This window comes from Pyrus communis, chromosome 14 (genome assembly GCF_041283825.1).
Source record: "Pyrus communis isolate YQ-2024b chromosome 14, ASM4128382v1, whole genome shotgun sequence".
Taxonomy (NCBI): Eukaryota; Viridiplantae; Streptophyta; class Magnoliopsida; order Rosales; family Rosaceae; genus Pyrus; species Pyrus communis.
In genome coordinates this window covers 20,866,273-20,893,601 of record NC_142578.1, presented here as the reverse complement: position 1 = coordinate 20,893,601, position 27,329 = coordinate 20,866,273, and the positions used below count along the sequence as shown (strand labels likewise).

At 35.6% G+C, this 27,329-nt stretch overlaps 1 protein-coding gene across 2 annotated transcripts; it reads left to right on the top strand.

Annotated features, from left to right (window-relative positions):
- The first annotated feature begins 16,449 nt into the window (after positions 1-16,449).
- LOC137713482 (uncharacterized) lies at positions 16,450-26,170 on the top strand. Of its 2 annotated transcripts, XM_088684721.1 has the most exons (16): positions 16,450-16,470; positions 19,623-19,895; positions 20,769-21,198; positions 21,406-21,499; positions 22,101-22,287; positions 22,378-22,636; positions 22,997-23,212; positions 23,293-23,379; positions 23,465-23,599; positions 23,714-23,827; positions 23,965-24,212; positions 24,324-24,404; positions 24,572-24,803; positions 25,076-25,174; positions 25,271-25,456; positions 25,622-26,170. In XM_088684721.1, the coding sequence occupies exons 3-16, from the start codon at positions 20,842-20,844 to the stop codon at positions 25,718-25,720; spliced, it is 2,394 nt and encodes a 797-aa protein (XP_088540847.1). In that variant the 5' UTR covers positions 16,450-16,470; positions 19,623-19,895; positions 20,769-20,841; the 3' UTR covers positions 25,721-26,170. The 2 variants fall into 2 exon arrangements, with proteins under 2 accessions (XP_088540847.1, XP_088540848.1); XM_088684722.1 differs by lacking the exon at positions 16,450-16,470 and having other exon boundaries at positions 19,691-19,895; positions 20,761-21,198.
- The last annotated feature ends 1,159 nt before the right edge of the window (positions 26,171-27,329 follow it).

The following is a 27,329-nucleotide window of genomic DNA, read 5'->3' as shown; positions in this document are numbered from 1 at the left end:
CATAAATTATTTCACCCATGTTGAAAGAAATGACTGCAAAAAATGTTGTTGCTGATTTGATCAAAGGTGAAAAGCTGGTTGGAACCAACTATGATATATGGCATAGGAAGATCCAATATCTTTTTAATGAACCAGAGCTCTTGGAGCCTTTAGAAGCTTCGCTAATTGAGCCTGACATGGAGATAGATGGAACCACTACGACTCATCATACGGCTAGAGTAAGGTCTTATGATGCTTGGTTCAAGAAAGATCAAAGTACGCGTTTTACTATGTTAAGCAACATGCATAATGATCTTATTAGTGAGTATGAAGGGTACTCAATCGCCAAAGAGATGTGGGATTAGCTGAAATTTGCTTTCAATGGTACCTCAACTACTAGGCTGAGAAGTCTGGTGTTGAAGTTTGAGGTTTACATCAACTACTGATTGATTGGCAAGTGTGTTATAGAATGCACATTCACTCAACTCCATGTGCAACAACATAGGGGATACATCATCTTCTCCATGGTCAATCCCTAACTCTTCATCAACTACGTCCAACATCAACAATTGTTTATGGGGACATTTATGACCTATAACCCATTTCTCTTCACAGAACCAACACTATCCCCTTTCATTCTTGCGTTGAACTTCTTCTAGTGTGAGTTTCTTATAAGGAAGGGTAAGAGTTCTAGGTTGAGGGGCAGAAAGTTGGGGTAATACCGAAGCACGTGGTTTCAAATTAGTGGCAGCTCGAGGGAACAGTGGTTTGAGAACACTCAATTTTGCATCAACTTAAAGAGCAATAGAAATAGCATCATGCACCGTAGAAGGCCTTAACAACTTAACATCATATTGCAATTCTCGTTTTAAGCCACCTAAGAAACAGCTTTTGAGCATCACAGGACGAACAACACTAAATCTAGTTGCATGCTTACGAAATTCAACAATATAATCCTTCAAAGTACTTGATTGCCGAAGTTTGAAAAGAGATTTCATGCTATCTTCAAATTTAATGGGACCAAACTTTTGGCAAAAGGCCTTGGTGAACTCTGACCAATTAGGCGTTGAGTGCATACAATTTCTCCATCGAAACCACTATAATGGTTCACCATCTAAATGGAATGAGACTGTAACTACCTTTTGGTGCTCCGGAATGGCGAAGGAGGAAAACTATTGTTCAGCTTTGTAGATCTAGGCCAGTGGATCATTACTGTCACTGAAATGAGGGAAATCTAGTCACCATTGCCATTGAGGACAAGGAGTCAAGCTTCCCTTATCGCAAACATCTCGTCAATGAGGGCGAGGTGTCTCAATACTACGAAGATCAACATCATCAATGAAGATATGAGAAGAAACAACTGGAACAGCGAATCTGATGGTTGGCCACCCCCACTGACAAAAACTTGTTCTCGTTGAAATTGCTCGAAGAAGGCTTGCAATTTGAGTTCCCACAACGCCGATAAGGAAGCTTGTTGGAGGAAATAACAATCTGAAGCATTTAAGGCAGCATAGGTAGCTTCCACTACAATCATACGAGATTCCATGGCAGCCAGTTTGGAATTGCTGGTATGGTGGGGCATACAAGAGGGAAACTAGGATCAGAAAGCTAATACCAATGATATGAATCAACCTCAGATGCCCTATCTCAACCTGCAAGTAGCTTAGACAATAGAGAGAATGGAACAATTGCGAGAGGAGGAGGAAAAGGAAGCTGAGCTCCCAATATTATTTTTAATAATATTTCTTTGATTCAAATGACAGTTAGACTCACAAGCTCCATGTGAGCCTTTAATACAACTCAACAATTCAACTAATGCCACCTAGCACTTTTACTATTATCTAATTAACAACTAAACCTTAATCTTAACCTCTACTAAGTGATTAAGCCGATCACTTATTACATTTCGTATCAGAACCCTAATATCCCATCATCGATTCCGCATTGCAAAACCAAATCAAGGTAAGGTGCAGTGAATCCAAGCAATGAGAAGAAATAACAAGTTGATGAGTCATTGAGTCATCATTTCACAATTCAACGAAAAATCGCAGGAAACCGCAGCTAAAGTGTACTTTTTCTGCTAGTAATTTGCTTGGCGAGCACGAAATCTTGAATCAAATTACAAAGTTTTGTACCGAATTGAAGAAATTGGCACAAAGGGGTTCGAGAAAAGGTGGAACAGAGAGAGGTTGTTTAGAGGAAAGAATTAGAGAGAGCATACCTTTTATTGTTTAAAGAAGGGAAACTCTAAGCAATTATTTATATTTAGTGTATTATTTAATCCAAAATGCAAATTGCATTACTAGTTCAAAGTGTGTCTTGAAAGAAAAATTTGCTTAGCAATGGATCCATTTACAGGCTATGTAATCAGCATTTTGTTTTTTCTTTTTCAAATGAAGTACGATATTCATTAATAACAAAGGAATACGTACAAATACTAATAATAGAGTGCTTATAATGGGCCTCAATAAAAACTTTGCCGGAAATTTTAACCTCGTCTAAGAGAAAAAAAGTGACCCGCACCAAACTACTAAGTTGAACTGCTATCCCCAAATAGAACATCAAAAATAATATCTGGTGTTTCTTCAAAGGCTGGGCATTTAAAAAAAAAAGAAAAAAAAAAAGAAAAAAAAAGAGAAGGGATGAAACGCTCGAAGCGCACCGGCGGCTTGGTTTGGTTTTTATTTTTTTTCATTTTCGGTGGTTAATCTAAATAGCATCAATCTTAACCAATTCCAAAAAATTTTAAGGTGCGGTTAACTGAACCGACCCGCATATATTTAATTTTATTTTTTAATCATAATTAATACATGTAGTAATATAAATGGTTATTTATTTACGAGTTACCTTGTTTTCACCACATGAAAACAAAATCTGATTAGTTTAAGAGTTCCTTTGGAGAATAATAGGGGGACCATTTTGAGAAGGCAATAGTTGTTGCTTTGGTGCTCTCCTTGGGTTGCTTCATTTATGATTTCCTTTGAGCAATCACTCATATTGGTGCTATGTTATGTAACTTTTGGGACATAAATTTGTTATGCATTTTTGTCTTCACACAAATCAAGAACTGATCCAAACTAACTCGCCATTGTTGGTTAACCAACCTGATCGGTTTTAGACCCAGTTTGGTCGGTTTTGGTTTGTAATTTTAGCCCAACCAACTATATCGGTTTGGTTTCGATTTTGGCCCAAAACTGACCTAAACCAACCCATGCCCACCTATAACGCCCCGTCTGGAAATATTTATTTTTGCAATATAATTTCCGCGATAGGCCAAAATAAACTTTGTTTATTTACTAACATTAATCACAATTCTTTATCTAAATTTATTAGTCACTCACAAAATCCATAACCAAAATTTGGTTACCAAAACATAAGATTTAAAATTTCAATTAAACACCAAATTTCTTTTCATCAATTCAATTTCCCAACAAAAGATTAATCTCAATTATTTAAGGCTACATCTAACCCCTGTTAGACTGCCTACGTACCCTTGAATGGGATCAAGCCTTTCGTAGTTCAACATTCATTTTTATTCCATTTCCAAATCCTTCTAGTGACTACCATTTATGAAACTAGGTTCAAATAAATGAACCAAACCAAATGAAAATCATTCATGGATTCAGAAGATCAAAATGAGCTTAAAAAGACAACTTCGGCCCTCTGGCCATTTGCCGCCACCTGCGCTGCCGCAGGTGGTGATTTCTGGCGAGCGGAAACCCCCAAATTCTAACCAACTCGAAAAAGTACCAAATTTTACACGCAAGTAGAGTTCAATGAGAGGAACAACTTTCATACCTGGGCCGAAGTCCAATTCGGCCAGGAAACACCTCAAATCGCCCTTCAACCACCAGAAACCCTTAAATTGGGTGTTCTTGATTCGACTGCAAAACAACTCCGACGTCCCAACCAATGCTTAGGCTTTGTCCTTGGGGTTGAGGAGAGTCTATTGGTGGTGGTTTTTTACAAACTTTATTTCAGAAACGAAGGATCGCCGCCAAGGAACCCTGGCGGCACCGAGGGTTTCATAATGAAGAAGGGCCAAAACCAGTATGTTTTTTGGTGTAATTGATTGAAGGATCGACTGGGTTCAAAGAGATGAGTAATTTGACACCAGCCCCGTCGTCAACGGTGGTTGGAATCGAAAGATCCGGCCTGGTTGGGTCGACAGGTCATAGAAGATCCGATTTTTTCTCTTCCCTTTCCCCTCATTTCCCCTCCTTTCCTCATTCCCTGATTTGTCTGTGTCCCTCCCTTTTCTCTCCTTTCTCTTCTATCACAGCTGTCCATCTCTTCCCTTTCTCTCATTTTCTTCTCATCTCAGCCACACACTTGGCATAATCTCAGTACCCCAGAAATCTGGCGCCTTCTAAATGAGGGCTAAATTACAAAAAGGTCCCTAACTTTATATGTTAATAACTCTTTCGTTAAAACTCTGTTTCACGAACGATTTTCGCCTACGCGCTTATAGGATCATCCTCTATCCAAATATGTCAAGAAATCCGATAAAATATATGAGGATAAAATACGTCCTCATATAATTACATTAAGCCAACTAGAGGCATTTCCGTCTTTTCAACTTAACAATAAATTTCACAACATAATTTATAATAATTTCCGGAAACAAAACTTTAAAAGTTCTAAATTCAATGTTTCCATACCCATAAATCAATTTATTATCAATTTTCTCCAAATATTCATAATTATGAATATCTAATTCATATATTTAAATTTTCAGGGTATTACACCACCCCTAGGTTCTTTAAACCACGCCACATGATTTGTTATAATCAAGCTAAATCTTGCTAAGCGATGTGTTGCTTTCTTGGTTTCTCGCTTGCTAAAAGTGATCTTCCCCTGAGGAAATGTCCTCATCAATCAATGGGCATCGTCCAAGATATGCCTAAAGTGATCAAAATTTGCTTTAGACTCCCGTTGAAGAGCTGCAACGACCATTAGACCGTCCCCTTCTAGTTCCACCTAAACACCCACCCAACGTTTAATGTGAAAATAGTTGCCAAAGTTTTCCGACTTTTGGTTTTCAAAAAAGGAAAACACTAAGAAGACTATATTTTTAGACTTTTTTTTTTGTAGAGCACATGATATGAAGGTTAATGGTTAAATTGCATTTTAATTATTTAACGAAGAAGTCCAACCATCAATCTATCATGTGGTTTACAAAAGATGGTTAAAAATTTGGTTTGTCTAGCATCACTCTAAATTTTTTTTTTTTTTTCAAATACTATTAAAAGCGCTTTTGATAATTTGAAAATACTTTTAGTGTAATTTGCCAAATAAACACATTGTTCACCCATACTATAATCCTTGAATTCATAATGATGTACTGATACAAACGTCACACCAAATTTAGGCAGAAATTAAAGGACGTAATACGATTACATCAAATTTTCTAGTGGTACCAAAAAAAGGTAACTCATGTTCACGTTTTGCAGCTTTTAGGAGGAAGGGAGGGTGAACTTAGCCTCACAAATGGCTATTAATAATGTGGTTCAAATTCGCCTTTGGCAATAATTAAACTTAAGACCTTTTACTTACAAGTGAAGATGAACCACTAGATCATAGTACTAAGTGGCACTTCTAGAGCTTGTTAGTTGTTACTGTATTTTGACATTTTTCTGCACCAGAAGTTATTTCAAAATTAAACAAAAGAAAATAAAGTATTTTTCGATAATAAATTAAAAGAAAATAGAGTTCACTATAATTTTGCTACTAATTACTATTAGAAAGAAAAAAACAAAATATGAAAGGAATAAGACAAACACATGATAAGCTCATATTCATATATATTTTACATCAAATTCACTTGTCTTTTCTTAGTTAGTTCCTTATATTTTTGAGCAATTTACTTCATTTTTGTGTTTTGTAGGATTTGTCATGCAAAGAAGAGGAAAATAGCACAAGTGAGGTTTTAAATAACAAATTCGTCAAAAATGCCTATGCAGATCAACTAACTTTGGAGGCGAGTTGTGAACAACTTGGAATGAATTAGAGAATGAGCCTTATATTCTTGGAAAGCTACAGATGTCTATTTTCTGGAGCATTTTGTGGCTTGTTAATCAATTTTCTAGAAGAAGTTATGCACATTTCAACACTGAAAGGTTCCCAAGAGACTGAGCAGTTTGTAACTGATAAGAATCTACGGAATCAATAAATTGAATAAATTCTAGCAGCCAAAACTGATCCAACCAAAAGAACCACAAGCCAACCAACACCTATTCAAATATCAATGGAAGGGGAAATTAAGATGAGGATTAAGTGGGAGTAATTGACTTAAAGGCAACCCAAAAAGTTACAATTGTTTTTCCATTTCCTCTTACTTATTCTCATTACTAAATGGCTATTAGTGGGGGTGAATTATGGAGAAGAAACTGATGCAGCAATGATGTGGTTTAAAGGAGCATTGGGGGGAGGAAATAAAGGATAGCTGAACAAAAAAAAAAAGGGCAGCGGCAAGGAAGAAAAAAAGAAAGAAGGTTGCAGCGTTGGGGAAGGTGATGCGAAATATATAAGCACACAAATTAAACCCTCTTTTCGACAATTGTAGTATAGATATAAGTAGGGATCGTTCTAGGCCGGGGATTAGGAGGGATTGCTAATCTAATGAAAATTGACTCAAAGATGTGAAAATATGTTTTAAAACACTTTAAATAGACTCACAAGACTCTTACTAACTTATATGACTCAAAACAAACTTTAAAGACTCAAAACAACCAAAAACAACCACAAAGACTCAATTTAGACTCTATGACTTAATTTGGACGAAAATACACTTGGTTTTGACTCTAAAGACTCAAAAAGACCCTTTTGGACAGATTTGGAACAAATAAGAAAGGGGGTTTTGATTTTGGACGAATTTAGAAGAAAACAAGTGACTTAAAACTTTAAAACAGATTTTGGACGAAAATAAGAAAAACTAATGGATGATGGGATAGCCAAGGGATACTTCTCCACACATGATACTTTCTAACATAAATTGATTTCCAGTTGCTTTTCCGATAAACCATGAACCTCATCACCCCAGATTAACCGTGACATCACTAATTAACCCTCAGATTTCCCTTAAATTAGTGGATTGGATGACATCATACGACAACCCAAAGCATTCTTCAAAAAGTCCCCTACATGACATCATAATAGAGATACGGTTAAAGATCATTACGTTCAATGGAAACCATAAGTATTGACAAAGCACTTGTAACTATGACATCATGATACGCATGCTAGGAATTTACTTAACATGATTGTGAAAACAACCTTAACTACTTGTGAATATAAGTTTGTGACGATTATGTGAAACACCCTTATATTCTAGCCCCAAATTCAAGCATGCAAATTAAGTAGGCCTCCCTAATAAACATACAAGAATAAGTTATCCATCAAACGGTTAAGTAAATTGCATTCGCAATTTATGAAATCACAACTGGAATTAATCAAATCATATTATAATTGTAATCATGGTTTCAAAGCATCCCTAGGCTAAAACGAGTTTAGCCTCTCATGTTCATGACAAAACAAAGCAATATAGATTTAAACATTGAAAATAAAAGATAGATTACACCTAGACACGTCCAACACTCCAACTTGAATGTACAAACGCCCAAGGCTTGGTCTTCCTTCTCCTCCTCCTTGCTAGGTCACGGCATAAGGGTCTATGGTGAGTTTGTGGACGATTTTCTGGATTTTGGATGGTTTTAGGTATATATGGTGGTGCGGCAAGGGGTTATGGTGGTGTATGGAGGTTGGGATGGATGTATGGAAGTAGGGGAATGATGGATGGGTGGTTGCAAGGTCACGGCAAGGGTTGATTTCTGAAGGGATGTATGAATGTTGTGTGAAGGGATGGTTGTTGTTGTGTGAAGGGTGGTGGTTATTAAATGGCACGGCAAGGCTGTTTATATAGGCTATTTTGGCACACTTAGTGAAGGAAAAGGATTGCCTAATCCCATTGTAAAAAGGTTAACTCAAGGCAGAAATTAAATGGGAATGGGAATAGGAATTTCGGCTAGGAATTAGGGATTTCTAGAAGGCTAGGTGCGGCACACATGTAGGGATAGGATTAGGTGTTCTAGAAAATGTGTTTAAGGCAGATTTCCTAATCCTAAAGGGCCTAGGACATGTGATATAGGAGTAGGAAAAGGATTGTGATTCCTAAACCTACAAGGAATGGTGATTTGCGGCAATGGTATGGATGAGTCTTCTAGAAACTGAAATAGGTGTTTAAATGTGTAATTGATTCTCCCTAAGTAGCTAGGTTTAGGTCCCAATCTGATTTGGATAGGATAGAATAGGATAATGTTAGAGATAGGATAGGATAGGGTTTCTAGGATAGGATAAGATAAGGTTGGATAAGGTTGGATAAGGTTCCTTGTTTCTTGCTTCTTCCTTATCTTCATTGGAGTAGAACTTCTTCCACCAGATTTGTAGCCTTTCCTAGCTCTTCTAGTCTTCAATTTCGTCCATCCTCATTGCTACATGATTAAGCTATCCAATCCATGCCCAAAAATGCTCCAAATAGCCTCAAAATGCACTTTCTTGCTCCTTTTGCCATTAGGACCTAAAAACACACGAAAATACTTTAAAAGACTGAAATACATAGTAATTAACTCACTAAGTGTAAGGAAACAACACAACTAAGTAGCATAAATATGCTCCTATCAAATTCCCCCACACTTAGCTTTTGCTAGTCCTCAAGCAAAACGAAATAAATCAAAAACAAAACAAAACACATTCTAAACCTTCCAACATGTATCTCAGGGATTCCCAACGAACATGACACATTAGAGAACATCATCCCCACGGTTTTTATCTTTCTTTATACTTCAACAAACACTTAATCATAGTTACTACCTATTAGTTCACATATAATCAATTAAAACAATGTTTCGAATGTAGTAACATGCCTTAGAGAATTCCCTCAATTCCTCACTAGAATGCACTCTATTTTCACACAGATTTTCTAACTTCACACCCTACACTAGTTATATGTGAGAAGATTGATGTAAATATGAAGACTAATACTCACATATGTTATATCAAAGAAAGCATTTTCTGGATTTACGACAATGACATGAATATGATCTCATGAATGGAATGCTACTACTTAGAACGAGAACCAGTGATTCCATATGCTCATACCAAATTCAAACTCCACATATTGAACACATAACATCAAGATAGAAGTTGAGGGTTGTAACGAGGCTAAGGTATTGGCTAACAAAGAAAGGTAAGGATAAACAAACGTTCTTAAAGCAATAGTAAGCAAAGTAATGAAATTGACACTTAAACTCACTTCTAATGGCAAAAAAAACTAACTTTTAAACACAAGAGAAGATTCATGCAACATTTAGGGTCAAATTCACTCTTTTGGACCCTTCCTTCAACAACCAACACTTGTGAGTTCATTCTCACTTATTTTTCAACTCCTTTTCTTTCTTTTGAACACTTTTCTATTTTCTTTTGATTTTTCTACGAATTTCTCTTCTTTCCTTCTCTTTTTCTCTTTTTTTTTTTTTTTTTTTTTTCTTTTTTTTTTCTTTTTCGTGCCCTATCATCTTCCCCCACACTTGTTTTCTGCCATGAATTGACTAAAGGAGTTCACTCTAAGTCGTGCTTCACTATCCTTTAAAAACCAAGGTATGGAAAGTCCTATTCTAGGCTAGGTGAGGATAATGTGGCTAAAAACGAAAATAGGCTTTGAAAAGGCTCAAGAGGGTTAACCCTACAATACATATGAAAAGGGATAAGCTTTTTGGCTCTGGCTTGACTAACAACTTCATCTTATTGTATGTTATGCAATCAATATCATGCTTTGAATGAAATGGGCATGAGTTCTAGTATTTGGAACTATAATGAAATGCATTCTAAATAGCAACCAAGCAAAGAATGATGAGATCATGCAACAACTTTAGAAAACAAGAAATCATAGATTATACTCTCCAAAGAACGTTATAGGCTCAAGTCTCTCAAGGATGTAGCGTTAGTTTGAGTTTCTTCCTTCAAGCATGTTACAAAAACTGATTTTATCTTTGTAATTACATGTGAATTCATAAATTATAACCATAACCAAGCATAAACCAAAGTATAAATCAACTTCCAGCCATGTTTACAACATTCTTTAATAGTCATGCAATTAAAAACCAAATCCTCATCATTGTGTTGGAAGGTGACCTAAGACACAAACAAACACACAAAAACAACTTAAAAACAACTCTTTTTGGGTTTTTCAAAACTATTGTGTAATTGTTTTGTAAATTTTCGGATTTTGTGACCACAAGACCTAAAAACACTTCAAAACACTCTAAAAACACTTAAAAACAGTGTGAAACAACTTTAGAAATGATGGGTGATAAAATCCCACGAATTTGCATGGAAAACACTTTGTTTACCCCCCCCCCCCCCACACTTAAATCAAACATTGTCCTCAATGTTTCACACAAAGACTCACATCCAAACAAACAATATAAACGAACTAACATGACAAAATAAAAATAATAAAGAGATAGAGATTGAGGAACGCAAATCTGATTTTGTAGCTTGAATTGGTGAATTGCCCACATCCTCTCTCGTTGAATGCATGGGTTGCCTCCCAAGAGCGCTTGCTTTAACGTCGTGCAGCCGGACGAACCTTCTTCTTATCTTCATTTGGAGCCCACGGAATAGAATGGATCCTTGAATGGAAGGTGATACTTGAAGTGAACCGGCATTGGTTTGAATTCTAGTGTAGGTGCCTGATTCATCAAAATCAGCCAGTTAGTATAAAATGTAATGGAATTTGGAGAAGATGACTTACTTGTTTTGTCCGACAAGAACTCAATGACAAACACCACTCCTTTGAAAGTTTCAGGGATATTGGACTTGGCCAGATTGCATGTGATGGTTATGACTTGTCCAATGTCATCAAATTCAACTTCTTTGGGTTTTGTGGTTTCAAATATGTCCTCTTTGATGCCTTCTACATCTTCTCCAGCCACTACCTTCTCTTGAATCATTCTTCTTGGTGTACAAAGTCCTTTGAAGAATTCAACACCATCTAAAACTTGTTGTGTTGCACCAAGAATTGGAATAGCATTTTGCACCTTTGGGAAGGCTTCCACGATGTCCTTTTTACTCTCTTCTTGGTTGGGAATCAAAAACCTGCTAGGAAAAGGGACATTGGGTGGAATAACATCAGAATAGCATGGAATTGGGACGTCCTTACTTGTGGTGGGTGATTTAGAGGGCTTAGGGGGCTGCGGCAAGGGTTGTTCTACCCTTGCCGTGTGCATGTCTTCTTCCTCCTCCTCAATTAGCAGCTCCTCATCCACTTCTAGGCTATGTTTGGACATTATTAGGTCAGCTCCAACCTCCATAGCACTTCCCAAAGTGATAGCATTATGGATTTCAAAATCTTCCTTCGAGTTTTCAATAGTTGAGTTGGAGAGTTCACTTTGCTCTTGAATTTGTTTCATGAACTCCATAATCTGCCCAATTTGCTCCTCCAATTTACCCAACTTCTTGTCTTGATTTTGTTCGTCCTGCGTCAAAGAGGTTAGTAATTGAAAATTTTTATCATTATCCATGGACATACTTGAACTTGATTGGAATTGTTGTGGGGGAGGTTGTGGTTGCTGCATAGGTGTTGTATAGAACTCCTCATATGGTTGCCAATATGCTTCTTGTTGAGCCTCCTTGGCTTGATTTTGTGACCCCTGCACCAAAGAATTTAATTCATTAAGAATTTGATTATAATCTATTGACGAACTTGAATTTGATTGAGCATATTGCATATGAAGTTGAGGTGGCTGCATAGGTCTTGAATAGAACTCCTCATATGGCTGCCAATATGTTTCACGTTGAACTTGTTGAGCTTCCCACCACATAGAGTTTGAATGATCCTTCCAATCTCTTTGTGGACATTGATTGGCTTGAAATCCTTGCCTATATGAAGCACCAAATGTAGGGACACTCTGCATTGTGGTCCGTTCGGCATACGGCGACAATTGAGAAGTAAGATTTGCCAATTGAGCTTGAATGCTAGCAAAATCCATATCTTACTTCTCTAGTACCTAAAATCAAAGAAAGAGAACTAAATCAAATATCAAAAGTAACAACAAACAAAGAAAACAACACTAAGTTAGAAACTAAAACGGAAACAACTAAACCAAAAAGAACAGAACCAAGGGATTAGCAAAGTTGCTAATCCCTGGCAACGGCGCCAAAAATTTGATGCGAAATATATAAGCACACAAATTAAACCCTCTTTTCGACAATTGTAGTATAGATATAAGTAGGGATCGTTCTAGGCCGGGGATTAGGAGGGATTGCTAATCTAATGAAAATTGACTCAAAGATGTGAAAATATGTTTTAAAACACTTTAAATAGACTCACAAGACTCTTACTAACTTATATGACTCAAAACAAACTTTAAAGACTCAAAACAACCAAAAACAACCACAAAGACTCAATTTAGACTCTATGACTTAATTTGGACGAAAATACACTTGGTTTTGACTCTAAAGACTCAAAAAGACCCTTTTGGACAGATTTGGAACAAATAAGAAAGGGGGTTTTGATTTTGGACGAATTTAGAAGAAAACAAGTGACTTAAAACTTTAAAACAGATTTTGGACGAAAATAAGAAAAACTAATGGATGATGGGATAGCCAAGGGATACTTCTCCACACATGATACTTTCTAACATAAATTGATTTCCAGTTGCTTTTCCGATAAACCATGAACCTCATCACCCCAGATTAACCGTGACATCACTAATTAACCCTCAGATTTCCCTTAAATTAGTGGATTGGATGACATCATACGACAACCCAAAGCATTCTTCAAAAAGTCCCCTACATGACATCATAATAGAGATACGGTTAAAGATCATTACGTTCAATGGAAACCATAAGTATTGACAAAGCACTTGTAACTATGACATCATGATACGCATGCTAGGAATTTACTTAACATGATTGTGAAAACAACCTTAACTACTTGTGAATATAAGTTTGTGACGATTATGTGAAACACCCTTATATTCTAGCCCCAAATTCAAGCATGCAAATTAAGTAGGCCTCCCTAATAAACATACAAGAATAAGTTATCCATCAAACGGTTAAGTAAATTGCATTCGCAATTTATGAAATCACAACTGGAATTAATCAAATCATATTATAATTGTAATCATGGTTTCAAAGCATCCCTAGGCTAAAACGAGTTTAGCCTCTCATGTTCATGACAAAACAAAGCAATATAGATTTAAACATTGAAAATAAAAGATAGATTACACCTAGACACGTCCAACACTCCAACTTGAATGTACAAACGCCCAAGGCTTGGTCTTCCTTCTCCTCCTCCTTGCTAGGTCACGGCATAAGGGTCTATGGTGAGTTTGTGGACGATTTTCTGGATTTTGGATGGTTTTAGGTATATATGGTGGTGCGGCAAGGGGTTATGGTGGTGTATGGAGGTTGGGATGGATGTATGGAAGTAGGGGAATGATGGATGGGTGGTTGCAAGGTCACGGCAAGGGTTGATTTCTGAAGGGATGTATGAATGTTGTGTGAAGGGATGGTTGTTGTTGTGTGAAGGGTGGTGGTTATTAAATGGCACGGCAAGGCTGTTTATATAGGCTATTTTGGCACACTTAGTGAAGGAAAAGGATTGCCTAATCCCATTGTAAAAAGGTTAACTCAAGGCAGAAATTAAATGGGAATGGGAATAGGAATTTCGGCTAGGAATTAGGGATTTCTAGAAGGCTAGGTGCGGCACACATGTAGGGATAGGATTAGGTGTTCTAGAAAATGTGTTTAAGGCAGATTTCCTAATCCTAAAGGGCCTAGGACATGTGATATAGGAGTAGGAAAAGGATTGTGATTCCTAAACCTACAAGGAATGGTGATTTGCGGCAATGGTATGGATGAGTCTTCTAGAAACTGAAATAGGTGTTTAAATGTGTAATTGATTCTCCCTAAGTAGCTAGGTTTAGGTCCCAATCTGATTTGGATAGGATAGAATAGGATAATGTTAGAGATAGGATAGGATAGGGTTTCTAGGATAGGATAAGATAAGGTTGGATAAGGTTGGATAAGGTTCCTTGTTTCTTGCTTCTTCCTTATCTTCATTGGAGTAGAACTTCTTCCACCAGATTTGTAGCCTTTCCTAGCTCTTCTAGTCTTCAATTTCGTCCATCCTCATTGCTACATGATTAAGCTATCCAATCCATGCCCAAAAATGCTCCAAATAGCCTCAAAATGCACTTTCTTGCTCCTTTTGCCATTAGGACCTAAAAACACACGAAAATACTTTAAAAGACTGAAATACATAGTAATTAACTCACTAAGTGTAAGGAAACAACACAACTAAGTAGCATAAATATGCTCCTATCAGAAGGAAGGAAAGAAGAGGAGACCTCACTCGATTCTTTTGGTTCTATCTTCTCAAACCCATGTTTTACTTTTGGTTTAATTTGAGAATTATGTGTAACTAAATTTCTAGAAGTTAGGGGCTGTTTTGAAGCCCCAAATATGATTGCAAGTTTGTTATGACATTTCATTTCAATTTCTTTTATGAAAGATAAAAATTGGTTCACTACTTATGTCAGTGATGAGTTCTTTATATGTTTTCTATGGATGTATACTTAGTAAGTATATCTAGGATTCTAATACTATAAATATGTATGTGCCTACCCTTGTCGAATGAGGACCTACTTATGTTCTTGAGTAGTGCTTGTTAATTGCGATTAACATGTGAATTAATTTCTAGGATAGGTAAGACAACGTCAGTACTTACGATGCCTTGTGGTAACACAAATTCTTTTCGTTCGTAATGATTTCTACTTGTTAAATCTATGAACACACCATTCTAGATTGCATGCTAGGAACTAAGTTAAGTTGAAAACCCTCTTAACATGCTATGTATGAAAGAGTAATAGGTTATGTTCTAACATTGAACCGACCTGAGCATTTTCATCCGGAAATAAAAGGACTTTGAATGAAACATAACATGTTTGCATGATTATTTGGTGGTGGATAGCTATTCCCCTAACTTGTTTTCTTAATTTGTGAATTACAATCTGTTTTTATTATTTAAAATCCGTATCTGTCTTGTTTTTGTTGAATTTAATTAAAATAGCAAATCAACTCCAAAAATCCCAAAAATTTGTGTGAGTGTATCTCTGTGTGTCTAGTATCTGCATATAAAATTTTGTTGAATTTAGAAAAGTGTAAGTTGGTCTAATAATTATTTTTCAGTAGCTGGTCAGTAGGGACATCAGCCAATTTTTGTGACATTTTAAGTAGTTAGATAAAACAATTTTCCGTGGGAAACACCCTTATTTTTATATGCTACAATTGACAAATTTTAGAAAAATCAACAGAACATTTGTGTGTTACTTTATAGTGTGCTTTTAATCTTATCAACAAACACAGAGACACAAACATGTACATTTATAGAAGGGGCTTTTCGATTTAGGTCCAAAAACAAAGGTAGTTTTTTAACTAAGTCCAGTTATCTAATTACATATTTTTATACCAATTTTGCCCTTTTAGATAAAAATATTTGAATTCTTTAATTTTTGTATCATTTATTCAGTTTTTAATTTTGAATATTTAAATACTAGCTAAAATATTATCTAGTAACCACCTAATGATGTTTACCTACAAAACCGATATAATTTAGTAACTACCTATTGTATAGGAAGAAAAATACTTTATACCAACAAAACAGATGTAATCTACCTACAAAACAAAAATAAACTAACTATTGTATAGGAAGAAAAATGCTTTATACCTACAAAATAGATATAATCTACCAACAAGATAAAAATAAACCACCTATTGTATAGGAAGAAAAATGTTGAACCTCCATGGCAGAACATTAGAATAGAAATATGATATAATATACCTCTATTAAAGGAACAAATACTAAACAAAAAAAAGGAACAAATACTAAGTTTCAGTTTACCTTTATGATACGCACAAAAATATAATAGAGCAAATATAAATGCATGATACTGTATTATTGCTTGCAATTGATACTGTATTGCCGAACGAATATGTAAAAAAATTGTGAAAGCTATGTAAAAACTGAAATTGTCATGAAAGAATTTGGAGGGAGGAACACAAAATATCACCCATGAAATATGATAGAAGAAAGAGGATGATTGATTCCATGATCTAACAAAGGAAATTGTTTAGAAGAAGGAAAAAAAAAAGAGGGATGAAACGGATTGGGGGTTGAGATTTTATTGCTATAACTAATCCTACAATTAAGGGATTAGTTAAATCACAAATAATGATATAATTAAGAAATTTTGAATATTTACTACAATTTATAAGTCTAAAGGATAAATATGGTACAAATTATAAATAAGCTTACGTGGAATATCAATTATTGGACATATTTCAATGCAATAGACTAATTATAGTAATGGCTCACAAAATTGGATCTATATCAAATTATCCCTTTATAGAATTACCCATGGAAAATCGGTCTTCCCTGCAAAAATCAACCGAAACTTCGGAGAAAATACAATTTAAATAGCAGAGGCTATTGGGTTGCGAGATGCTCTGTTGATGGCTAAGATTCGAGGATTTAAAAACATTTGTGTGGGCTTGTCATTGATGCAATTGAAGGGAGGTCCAGAATTCCTTGGAGAAACAGGAATATAGTTGAGGATATTAGGAATCTGGCAGCCTCTTTTCAGACTGTTTTATGGAGTCATGTTTTTAGAGAGGCAAATTTCCTTATAGATATGATCACTATTGTTGGGTTTAGTAGTACAAATACTCTTATTTAGGGTCGCACACTTCCGTCTTGTGCAGTCCAAGCTCTTCAATTTGATTTTACTGCTACTGGTTGTACTCAGAATTTTGCTTTCTAATAAATTTTATTCCTTAATTAAAGAAAATTTAAAATTTTAAAGTGCTAGTGATAATTTCTTCAATTAATTCTATTTAGATTTCTAAAAAGGTTGACAAAATTTATTGGTATTTAATTATGATTCTTTACAAGTCTAGAAAAGTGTTGTGCTATTTAAAGGTCAATGAATTCTATTTAATTTATTTTTTTGTGTTGTCAAATCTATTTAATTTTTAGTGGTGAATTTTTGTAGACTTTTAAGGTTTTTTTTTTTTTTTTTAAGCTAACATATTATACATTAAAGAAGGGAGGTGAGGCTGAACTTAGCCACACAATGAGTTAGCAATAATGTGGTTTAAAATTAAATTCACTTTTGGCGATATTTGAACCTAAGACTTCTCACTTACAAGTGAAGAGGAATACTATTAGACCTTAAATTAAGATTTTAAATTGAGATTTTTAAAGAGTCTGTCAAAATCTGGTGGTATTCAATATCAAGTTTTTAAAAATGTTTCAAAATCTGGTTGTATTCAAAATTCAATGAATTTGTAGGAATTTAAGAGTTGGAGGATTTTGGTGGATTCTAGAGTAAAAAATATAAATACCAGAGCCCTCACAAATCATGCCTCTACCCCTAAGATTTCATTGTGATTCCTCCCTCTACAACATATGAGCAGGCTTGGATAGGAACAAACTCTTCTTGTAAGCAAACATGTAAAGGTAACACACCCAGAAACCTACAAACTTCGTTTTCAATTTTTCTGTCTTCTCTGTATGGCCAAATCTTTATTTCTTTGTCTTCAAGGAACTAGTAATCCACAATTTTCTTGTCTTCTCCTCATGGCCAATTTTGTTTTGGAGAGCCCTAAAATCTCAACAACTCAACCAAATTCTAAACATCAATTTCATTGCCTGATACTTTTTTTTTGGTTCAATTTTCTTGCCTGATCTTGGCATCCCCTAAAGAAGAAAAATACCCGTGAATGGACGCTTTGTCATTAGATTGTTATAACCCGACAAAGCTTGTAATTTTGTTGTTCTATAGTCTTTTAATTACCATATTAGATAAAAAAAAGGCTATAGGTCATCGGTTGTGACGTTCACGAAGGTAGTTTAATCACTTAATAGGTGTTGTACTGCCAACACTACTCCCCTTCATCACTGTAGAAATCTTGCTTTCTTTTTTGCTTTCCTTTTGGCATATTGGTTGTGATTTTTAGCATTTTATGTAAATGCTATAAAAACTCTATTAATATCCATTAAACTCCATAACAAAATCTGTATAAAATTCCTTTTAAATCCACGTGGAGTTTATGTGAATCCATTAAAAAATTTAACTCATTTTTACATTTTGTAGCTTTCTACTTCTAGAGCTTGTTATTGTATTTTGACATCTTTCCTGAACCAAAAATTATGAGGAATGCATGACTACTGAAAGATGAGTAGGAGCTCCTATCCAAATTTTTTCTTGTCTAATTCACATAACTTTGTGCTTATAGCCGAAAATTCATATTATAAACCACTCTATAAAGATTATCTATGCAAAAATTGAATTGAAACTAAGGTCATTAACTCTATCAACTGTAGCAAATAGATAGACGGTTCGTAATGTTTTTACCATTTTCGTTCATCTATTCTTACACAATTCTATGACTAAACGACCTTAATCGACACTTAGTTAATAACTCAACCATCTACAACCACATCATTTGGTTTGCAAATTTGGTTTCCCTAGCATTACCTTTTACAAAATTATAATCTTTGCTTCTACATTACTGTCTTGACAATTATTATATTACATTAAATACCCCTTTTTTTAGTTATTTAACATATTTACAACAATTTATATAAAAGTCTACTAAATACTTAGACATTGTTTTTTTGTTAAAAACACATACAAAAAAAGTTTATCAAACACTCAACAACTTTATTTTACAGTTCTTTATTCTAGCAGCACAACAAAAACAATTTTTTTTTAAAGCACAGTAATACCAAACTAGCCTATAGAGTGATTTATAATATGAACGGTTCTAATCATAAATGAGAATGTCTATAAATTAGAAACGAAAAGTTTTGAGTAAGAGCACCTACTCATTTTTTTAATAACCAAGTATAATTACAAAATTAAATAAAAGAAAATAGAGTGTTTTTCGATAAGAAATTATTAAAACAAAATATAATTGATTGTAATTTTGCTATTAATTTTTATTAGGAAATCAGTTGGTCTTCTCCTCCTACGGGCTGGGTCAAAATCAATGTGCGTGGTGCTTTTCGTGCTGCTTCTCAGGTGGGGGGAATTGGTGTGGTTTTTCGGGATGAAGCTAGTAATTATGTTAGGGGTTTCGTTCGCAGAATTAACCATGTCAATAATCCCTATACGATTGAATTGATGGTGGCAAGAGAGGGTCTTTACTGGGCTATGCAACGGAATATGCAGTGCATTATTTTAGAGAGTGATGCCTTGCAGGTTGTTTAGGGGGTTGGCAGTTTGAAGCGAGGGTCCTCTTCTTCAGATTTATTGCTAGATGATGTCCGGGAGTGCCTGAGAGGTTTTGGATCCTTCAAAATTTGTAATGTTAGTCGTTCCACTAATGAGCCCGTGCCTTAGATTTTTCTTCTAACTTCCATTGGTTCGAGGAACCTCCGGAATTAATTCAGAGTATCCTTTTGAATGATTGTATGTCATATTCATAATAAAAATAAAATCGCTATCGTTCAACTCAAAAAAAAAAAAAAATTATTATCAGGAAAAAAGGAACAAAATACAAAAGGAAAAAGACAGAACACATTGGCCCCCCCCCCCTAAAAAAAAAATCAACTGAAAAGGGCAATCACAGTCAATTTAATAGAATCGTGCCAAACCGTGTTCTGTTTTTGTTCGAACTTCTCAGCCAGAAACCTTGGGTGGCTTTTGTATTAACCCAGAAGAGAAGAACGATTTCTCTCTCTCTCTCTCTCTCTCCCCGTTGAATTGATCTGAACCCTCCATTGAAATATATATTTGAGTTCATCAGGTTCTGTTTTTGCATCATTTCAACTGTAGATCTGAGAAGAGGTCAGTCAATGCTCTCTGTGATTGCTCATTTGCTAGAACTGATTTGAAATTAATCACTTTTTATAGTTTCTTGTAAACAAAAAATAAATTAATGAAATAGTTTGATTGATTGGTGTGGAGCTGAAACCAATTCAGGACTAATATTGAGATTTACAGAAACCCATTAAAATTTTCTGTTGATGATTTGCTTACAAACTTATGGTAATGGGGGGTTTTGTTATTGCTATAATGCTATCAAGTCTATGGGTGTTTTACTGAATTTTTTTTCTTTCCGAAATATGCACAATAGAACTTTTTAAGGAAAAAAAAGAAAAAAAAAACTTCTCCATTAAAGCCACACTAACGCCGGTTTGATATTGTTGTGCTTTAAAAAAAAATTGTTTCTGTTATGCTATGAGAAGAAGTTGTGATATAAAAACACCAGAATGTTTGGTAAATTTTTGTGTAAAAGTGCTTTTGAGAAAAAAAAACAGTATTACAGTGTTTGATAAACTTTTATGTAAAACAAATGTGAAAAAAAAACTAGTTTTTCAAAATTGGGTTTTGTGGCTTTGTGTTTGTGTTTTTGGTTTTTTTTTTTTTTTTTTACCCAAAACCGTGAAAAAAAAAAAGTTGAAATTGAATGTTTACCAAACATAAAAAAACCTTGGCAGCCATTTTTTTTCAGAATTACCTCACCGAACTAAGGCTAAAACATCAATCATCGCGTTTTTTTTTTATTTGTGCATATTTCTCTTGTTTGTTTATTTTTACACTTTTGTGGTGGAATTTGGAATGGTTGACTTGTTACTTTGTGTGATTTGTTTAATGTTTTTCGTATCTACGGTTTCTTAAGTTTATAGATTCTTATTTGTATTTGTGTTAGCTTCTTAGGTGCAGATAAAGGGCTAGAAGGTCAAGAATATGGAGTTATAGTTGTGGGTTTGTCTCAGAAAAGCCTTTTAAGATGATGCTTCCCATTCAGAAGTGGAAATGCTCAGGGTCTCAGATAGCAACGGTTGCTTCTGTTGTGGCATTGGTCTCGATCGTACTGGTTTCAATGGTTCATCTGTTCTGGTTTCCGTTGGTTCCTTCTTTTGATTACTTTATTCAAGCTCAGAACTCTTGTCTTCCAATTAATGGATCTGTTGAAGCAATTACTGATCAGGCAAAGGGAAATTTAAAACCACCTATTGACTTAGATCGTCAGTTTCCGTCTGACTTGCACAAGGCAGTTGTTTTTCGTGGTGCACCATGGAAGGCTGAGATTGGCCGGTGGCTTGCTGGTTGTCATTCAATTTCTAATGAAGTCGACATTGTTGAGGTAATAAGAACAACTTCATATATGCATAATATTTCTGTTTTATCCTAAATGCGTGAAGATATCAGTGAGTAATGCCATGGGAGTGTTCTGGTAAATGGTGGGCGGAAGAGCGGGGTGGGTGGGCGTTGCGCAAGTCATCCAATGAAACTAAATTGCCAAATTTTATTGGAAGAGCGTTTATCTGTTTATAACTAATTATATTGACAGATTATAGGTGGTAGTGGCTGCAAAAATGAATGCAGTGGTCAAGGCGTCTGTAATCATGAATTGGGACACTGTCGGTGCTTTCATGGATACACCGGTCAGTATAATTTCTTCTTCTTTCTTTCCTTCAACTTGATCAAATACAAAGTTGTCAGTAAGTAGTAGAAAACAGATGTAATAATTCTTAATTACAAATATTTTGCTAATCATTGCTTGCATGGTTTAATATCTATTCGGTGATATGTTGAGTAACACATGGTTTGCATGGTTTACTGTCTATTCGGAACATTTAATATATTTTCTTCGTAGAAGACATAAAAAGCTCTCTTTAATTTCTCCCCTCTCTCAGCTATTGAGGAGTTTCGGTAGGTTGCAGGTTCACCATTTCTGTTGTTTGGCTCTAATTGTTGCCATCACTACAAACAAAAAACCTTGTCATTGTATCACTTTCAAAGAGTTCTTAAATTCTCGTAGTTTCCCAGTTGCCTTCCTTATTCTAGTTGAAAATTTTGACTCCCCCCCCCCCCCCCCACCCACAACAAGATTAAAAAAAAAAAAAAAGAAAAAAAGAAGGAATAGTCAACAAAGATTTGGGTTTCTTTTTTCTAAACAGCCTGTTCTGTTGCGGTAAAACCAGAACTAGTATGCTCTTGTCGGATGAATCATTTCTGTGATTCTAACATCAACTAGTTCTTCAGGGGAAGGATGCTCTGAGAGACTGCAGCTGGAATGCAACTACCCAGCATTGCCAGATCGACCATACGGGAGATGGGTTGTCTCAATTTGCTCTGCGCATTGTGACACAACAAAAGCAATGTGCTTCTGTGGGGAAGGCACGAAATATCCAAATCGACCTGTGGCAGAGTCATGTGGCTTTCAAGTGAAGTAAGTTTATCAGATCCTAACTAGGCTTCCGTCAGTATAAATAAGTTACTAAACACTGTATATGCCACAAATCTGTGACATCTGTTTCAGGTTACCTTCTGAACCTGGTGCACCTAAACTGACTGACTGGGCAAAAGCTGACTTGGATAATGTTTTCACAACAAATAGTAGCAAACCGGGATGGTGTAATGTGGACCCTGCTGAAGCGTATGCTCATAAGGTGAAATTCAAAGAGGAATGTGATTGTAAATACGACGGTTTATGGGGACGGTTCTGTGAAGTGCCTGCAGTATGTACTTGTATTAATCAATGCTCTGGACGTGGGCATTGCCGTGGTGGATTTTGTCAGGTAACAACTGGTTTATTATGCATGAATGCTATGTGTTGTTTGTTTGAGTGCCTTCTTGTTATCATATACACGTAGTAGTGGACAATGAGGACCAACAATTTTAGGGTTAAGATGCTACCAGCGTATGAAACCAAACTATAGCCTATAGGCTTGATATACAAGAAGCGGGGATGGGTGTGTGGTTTTTGTGTTGTGCAGGCACTCAAACGAAAAACTAGTTGAAGTATTTTGCTGACACTAATTTAAAAAATTTTTGCACTTTTTCCTTTGCAAGTTCCCTTTAATTCATCGATAGATGTGGACTATCATAATATTTGCTCTTTGTCAATATGTACTGCCTAAACTGAGTGTAGTTTCCAGTGTAACAGTGGCTGGTACGGAACTGATTGCAGCATTCCATCTGTTGCATCATCAGTTAGAGAGTGGCCTCAATGGCTTCGGCCTGCTCAGGTTGATATTCCTGATAGCTCGCATCTTCCGGGGAAAGTTGACAACCTCAATGCTGTGGTGAAAAAGAAAAGGCCTCTTATATATGTTTATGACTTGCCCCCAGATTTCAACAGCCTACTTCTTGAGGTCAGAATTTGCTTAAAACTGTGATTGTTTGATTCATCCTCAAAGCAAGGTTCTTATTTTTTCTCGATTTCCTGTTGCAGGGGCGTCACTTTAGGTTAGAGTGTGTAAACAGAATCTACGATGACCAAAATTCAACATTGTGGACAGATCAGCTGTATGGTGCACAGGTATTAATTGAACTGAAACTCGTAGTCGACTTGTAAATTTGAAGCATGTTTAGGATTTTTCATCAGTCTTGTTGCTTGTTTGCAGATGGCACTTTATGAAAGTATCTTAGCCAGTCCGCATCGTACATTAAATGGTGATGAAGCAGATTTCTTCTTTGTTCCTGTTCTTGATTCATGCATTATAACTCGTGCTGACGATGCTCCTCATTTGACTATGAAGGTATGCTTTTTGTACTATTAATACATTTGTGAAATTGCAATTTCACATCTGGGTTTGCCAAGTCAATGCTTTCGGATTTGGCTTTTGTTCTTATGTGCTTATTGAAACATTTAGGAACACAAGGGCTTGAGGAGCTCTCTCACTCTGGAATATTATAGGAAGGCTTACGATCACATTGTTGAACAGTATCCCTTCTGGAACCGCTCATCTGGAAGAGACCATATTTGGGTATGATGTAACTGAGAGAATTACTTAAGGCCAGTGTGGAGAAAAATTGAACAGAATGAGATTTTTCTTCTTGTCGTAGTTTAGATCATTTTATAAAGAGTACATGCTGATGATGTCGTCTTCATATCTGAAGGCAGTTTTTTTCATGGGATGAAGGTGCTTGCTATGCTCCCAAGGAGATATGGAACAGCATGATGTTGGTTCACTGGGGAAACACAAACTCGAAGCACAAGCATTCAACAACAGCTTATTGGGCTGACAACTGGAATGAGATTTCTTCTGATAAAAGGGGTAACCATCCTTGCTTTGATCCTGATAAAGATCTCGTACTTCCTGCTTGGAAAAGTCCGGATGTCAACTCCTTAAGCTCAAAACTTTGGTCCAGGTGCATGTCTGCTGGAAAGCGTACTCATATTTCCATGATTTTTTTTTTCTTTGCACTCCCCAAAGTTAACCATGATAACTAATCAATGGCATTTCAATACTTTATTTTCAGAACTCGTGAGAGCCGGAAAACACTGTTCTACTTTAATGGAAATCTGGGACCAGCTTACCCAAATGGAAGACCAGAAGCTTCGTAAGTGAACGAAAGAGCTATTTATTTATCTACTTGTGGGGTGGTTGAATTTAATTTTTCTGTGGACAACCTGTCAACTGTCAAGAGTGTGCCTTGCCAACAGTTACTGATACTATATTGCACAACTTACAGAAGATCTGATATAAAATTTTGGGGTATTTATGCAGCTATAGCATGGGTATCAGGCAGAAACTGGCTGAAGAATTTGGGTCAAGTCCTAACAAGGAAGGGAAACTCGGAAAACAACATGCAGAAGATGTGATTGTTACACCACTACGAGCTGAAAACTATCACTTGGATTTAGCCAGTTCTATTTTTTGCGGGGTATTTCCTGGAGATGGTTGGAGTGGTCGTATGGAAGACAGTATTTTGCAAGGGTGCATTCCTGTTGTCATTCAGGTAGTTAATTTTCTATTCATTTCTTGGCCCTTTTTTGGAGTCTTGGAACATTCAGTTAGTTTATCACTTATTTTAAAATGTTTGTAAGATAGTGATTGCTTGCATCTTCTCATATTATGGGATGCGTAACCCGCTTTTATTATTTATGTTCTCAAATTATTAAGGATTTTTATCTTTCCTGGTCATGTTTAGATGCTTTATTCTAAACCATGATAACCAAATGATGATAACATACATTCGGTCTTTCTTATATTTTGTTGTTTCATGTTTAGGATGGAATTTTCCTGCCATATGAAAATGTGCTCAACTATGAAAGTTTTGCTGTTCGGATAAGCGAAGATGAAATTCCAAATTTGATCAATATTCTTCGGGTAAATTATTACTTTTATGATTGATTCAAAGAAGCTTCTGACTGGAAGTTTGGAGGGCATTAAGCTGACTGATTTTTGGACTCCTGAATTCTGCAGGTGTTTAATGAGACAGAAATAAAGTTCAGGCTGGCTAATGTGCAGAAAATTTGGCAGAGGTTTCTGTATCGTGATTCTATTATGCTCGAAGCTGAGAGGCAAAAAACAAGTTTTGGTCGTATGGCAGAGTGGGCAGCTCAATTCTCTCAACTAATTGAAGACGATGTCTTTGCAACGTTGGTACAGGTAAATATCCTCCTATTCCATGTAGCAAGATGTTTAATACTCAAACCACCCTCCTCCAACATTTTCTGTTAGTTGATAAAAAATTTATGGAATTACTCGAGTTCTAAAATTAACACTAAAACGTTTCAAGAGGAATCGCTGACCGCCTGCTCTCATCTTAATCAGGTTTTGCATTACAAGTTGCATAATGACCCGTGGAGGCAACATGTTCCTGTCAAAAAGGAGTTCGGGTTACCTCAAGAATGTTTGTTTAAAAGCAACTGAAGAAACATGCTTGCTTGCAGCTAAACCAGTTTGAAGAGATGATAATTGCTGTATCTGAAGAGCTCATCAGGTAAGAGGAAGCAAGCATGATGACAACTTGTGTCATTCAAACGAGAAGCTCATCATATGCAGCATCCAGTTCGATACAGAAAGTCAGGTGTTCTGAACGTTGTACACCAGTTTAAGCCAATTTTGTCCAAATGGAAGGACCTTAATTTTCTTCATATCTTGTACGTATTTACTGTTCATTAAGTATTAGGTGGATATATTGTGGGGTCCACATGCATTTTGGCCGGAAGTTGTCGGCGCACGCGTGGGGACTGCCGTTTCTGGTCCGAATAAGCGGAGACGAAAGTACAAACTTGTTTTATGTTTTCATATTATCTTACATACTAATAGGTATACATGTGAGATAACAGGTGATAGCAGAAAACTTTGGTTCAAAATTCACCTAACTTATGTTCAATTCTCTCATAAGATAAAGTCATTAACATGATATACACAAGTTTCAACATAACCACAGAAAAGATTGTTTGATACTTTGTGGCTTGACCTGGATCTCAAATGACGTTTTTTTACGACGCTGTTTTCGCACCATTGTGCTTGAACAACGAAGCTTGTTGTGACATATATGACGTTTTATATGTCCTTAAAGAAGAACATTTTAAAAAAAAAAAAAAAAAAAGAGAAGGTGGGGGGGGGGGGCCACATTTCTTCAATGTCTGTGATGCTTGAAACGCTTGTTTTTTAGGTATATGATGTTTTCTCAATACTCGTGCTAAACAACTCATGAACCATATAATATGTACAATAATTCTAAAAATAGGCTACTCACTAACCACTACAAAATTATTTCATTAATAACGCAGAAAGTACATCATATAATGTTTACTAGATGACGATTAATAATAACACCGTAGATGTGGGTGTCATCAAAGATTCTCTTTTAAGGCTATGAAGAAACGTCTTTGTTTGTGTTCTATGGCATTGAGAAAACATTATAAACCTACAAAACAAGACCAGAGCTTTACATTTTTTATAAGGAAAACTAATGAAAATGATTTGAAAATTTTAAATTTTAACGATAAGGATAAATTAAAGGGTAAAGTAAATAGTATCAGAATTGACTTTTTAGTGTAAAAATATGATTTTTCGTTAAAGTTTTTTTTTTATTTTTTATTTTATATATAGGGGCGGCCGGGCATTTAATTAGTAGGGCCAAAAAATTTAGAGTTTGGTAGGGCTTGTGTCCTGACCTCTTGAGGCTGGGCTGGGCCTGCCCAATTTCCGATCTACCAAATACTTGTCCTATTTGCTATTTATGTTTAGAGTAAATTGTAACAATATCTCTTAACTTTAACTTAATTAGAGAAATGATCTTTTAATTAAAAATTTATTAATATTGGTACCTTAACTCATCAAAACGTGCAACTATGGTTCCTCAACTAAAATTTCATTACCATCGATCCTTCAACTTTAATCTAACTGGAGAAATGGTACCTCAATTTTAACCCAATTATAAAAATTGTCATTCCATCATAACTCATTTTGATAAAATTCTAACGAAGTTGAAGAAAAAAAACCATATCTACATGTTTTGAAGAGTTGA

Coding starts and splice junctions, on each gene's coding strand:
- LOC137713482 (XM_088684721.1), top strand. CDS start 20,842: ATGATGCTTCCCATTCAGAAGTGGAAATGCTCAGGGTCTCAGATAGCA. Junction 23,213..23,292: donor TCAACAGCCTACTTCTTGAG/GTCAGAATTTGC, acceptor TTCCTGTTGCAG/GGGCGTCACTTTAGGTTAGA. Junction 25,457..25,621: donor TCTTTGCAACGTTGGTACAG/GTAAATATCCTC, acceptor CATCTTAATCAG/GTTTTGCATTACAAGTTGCA.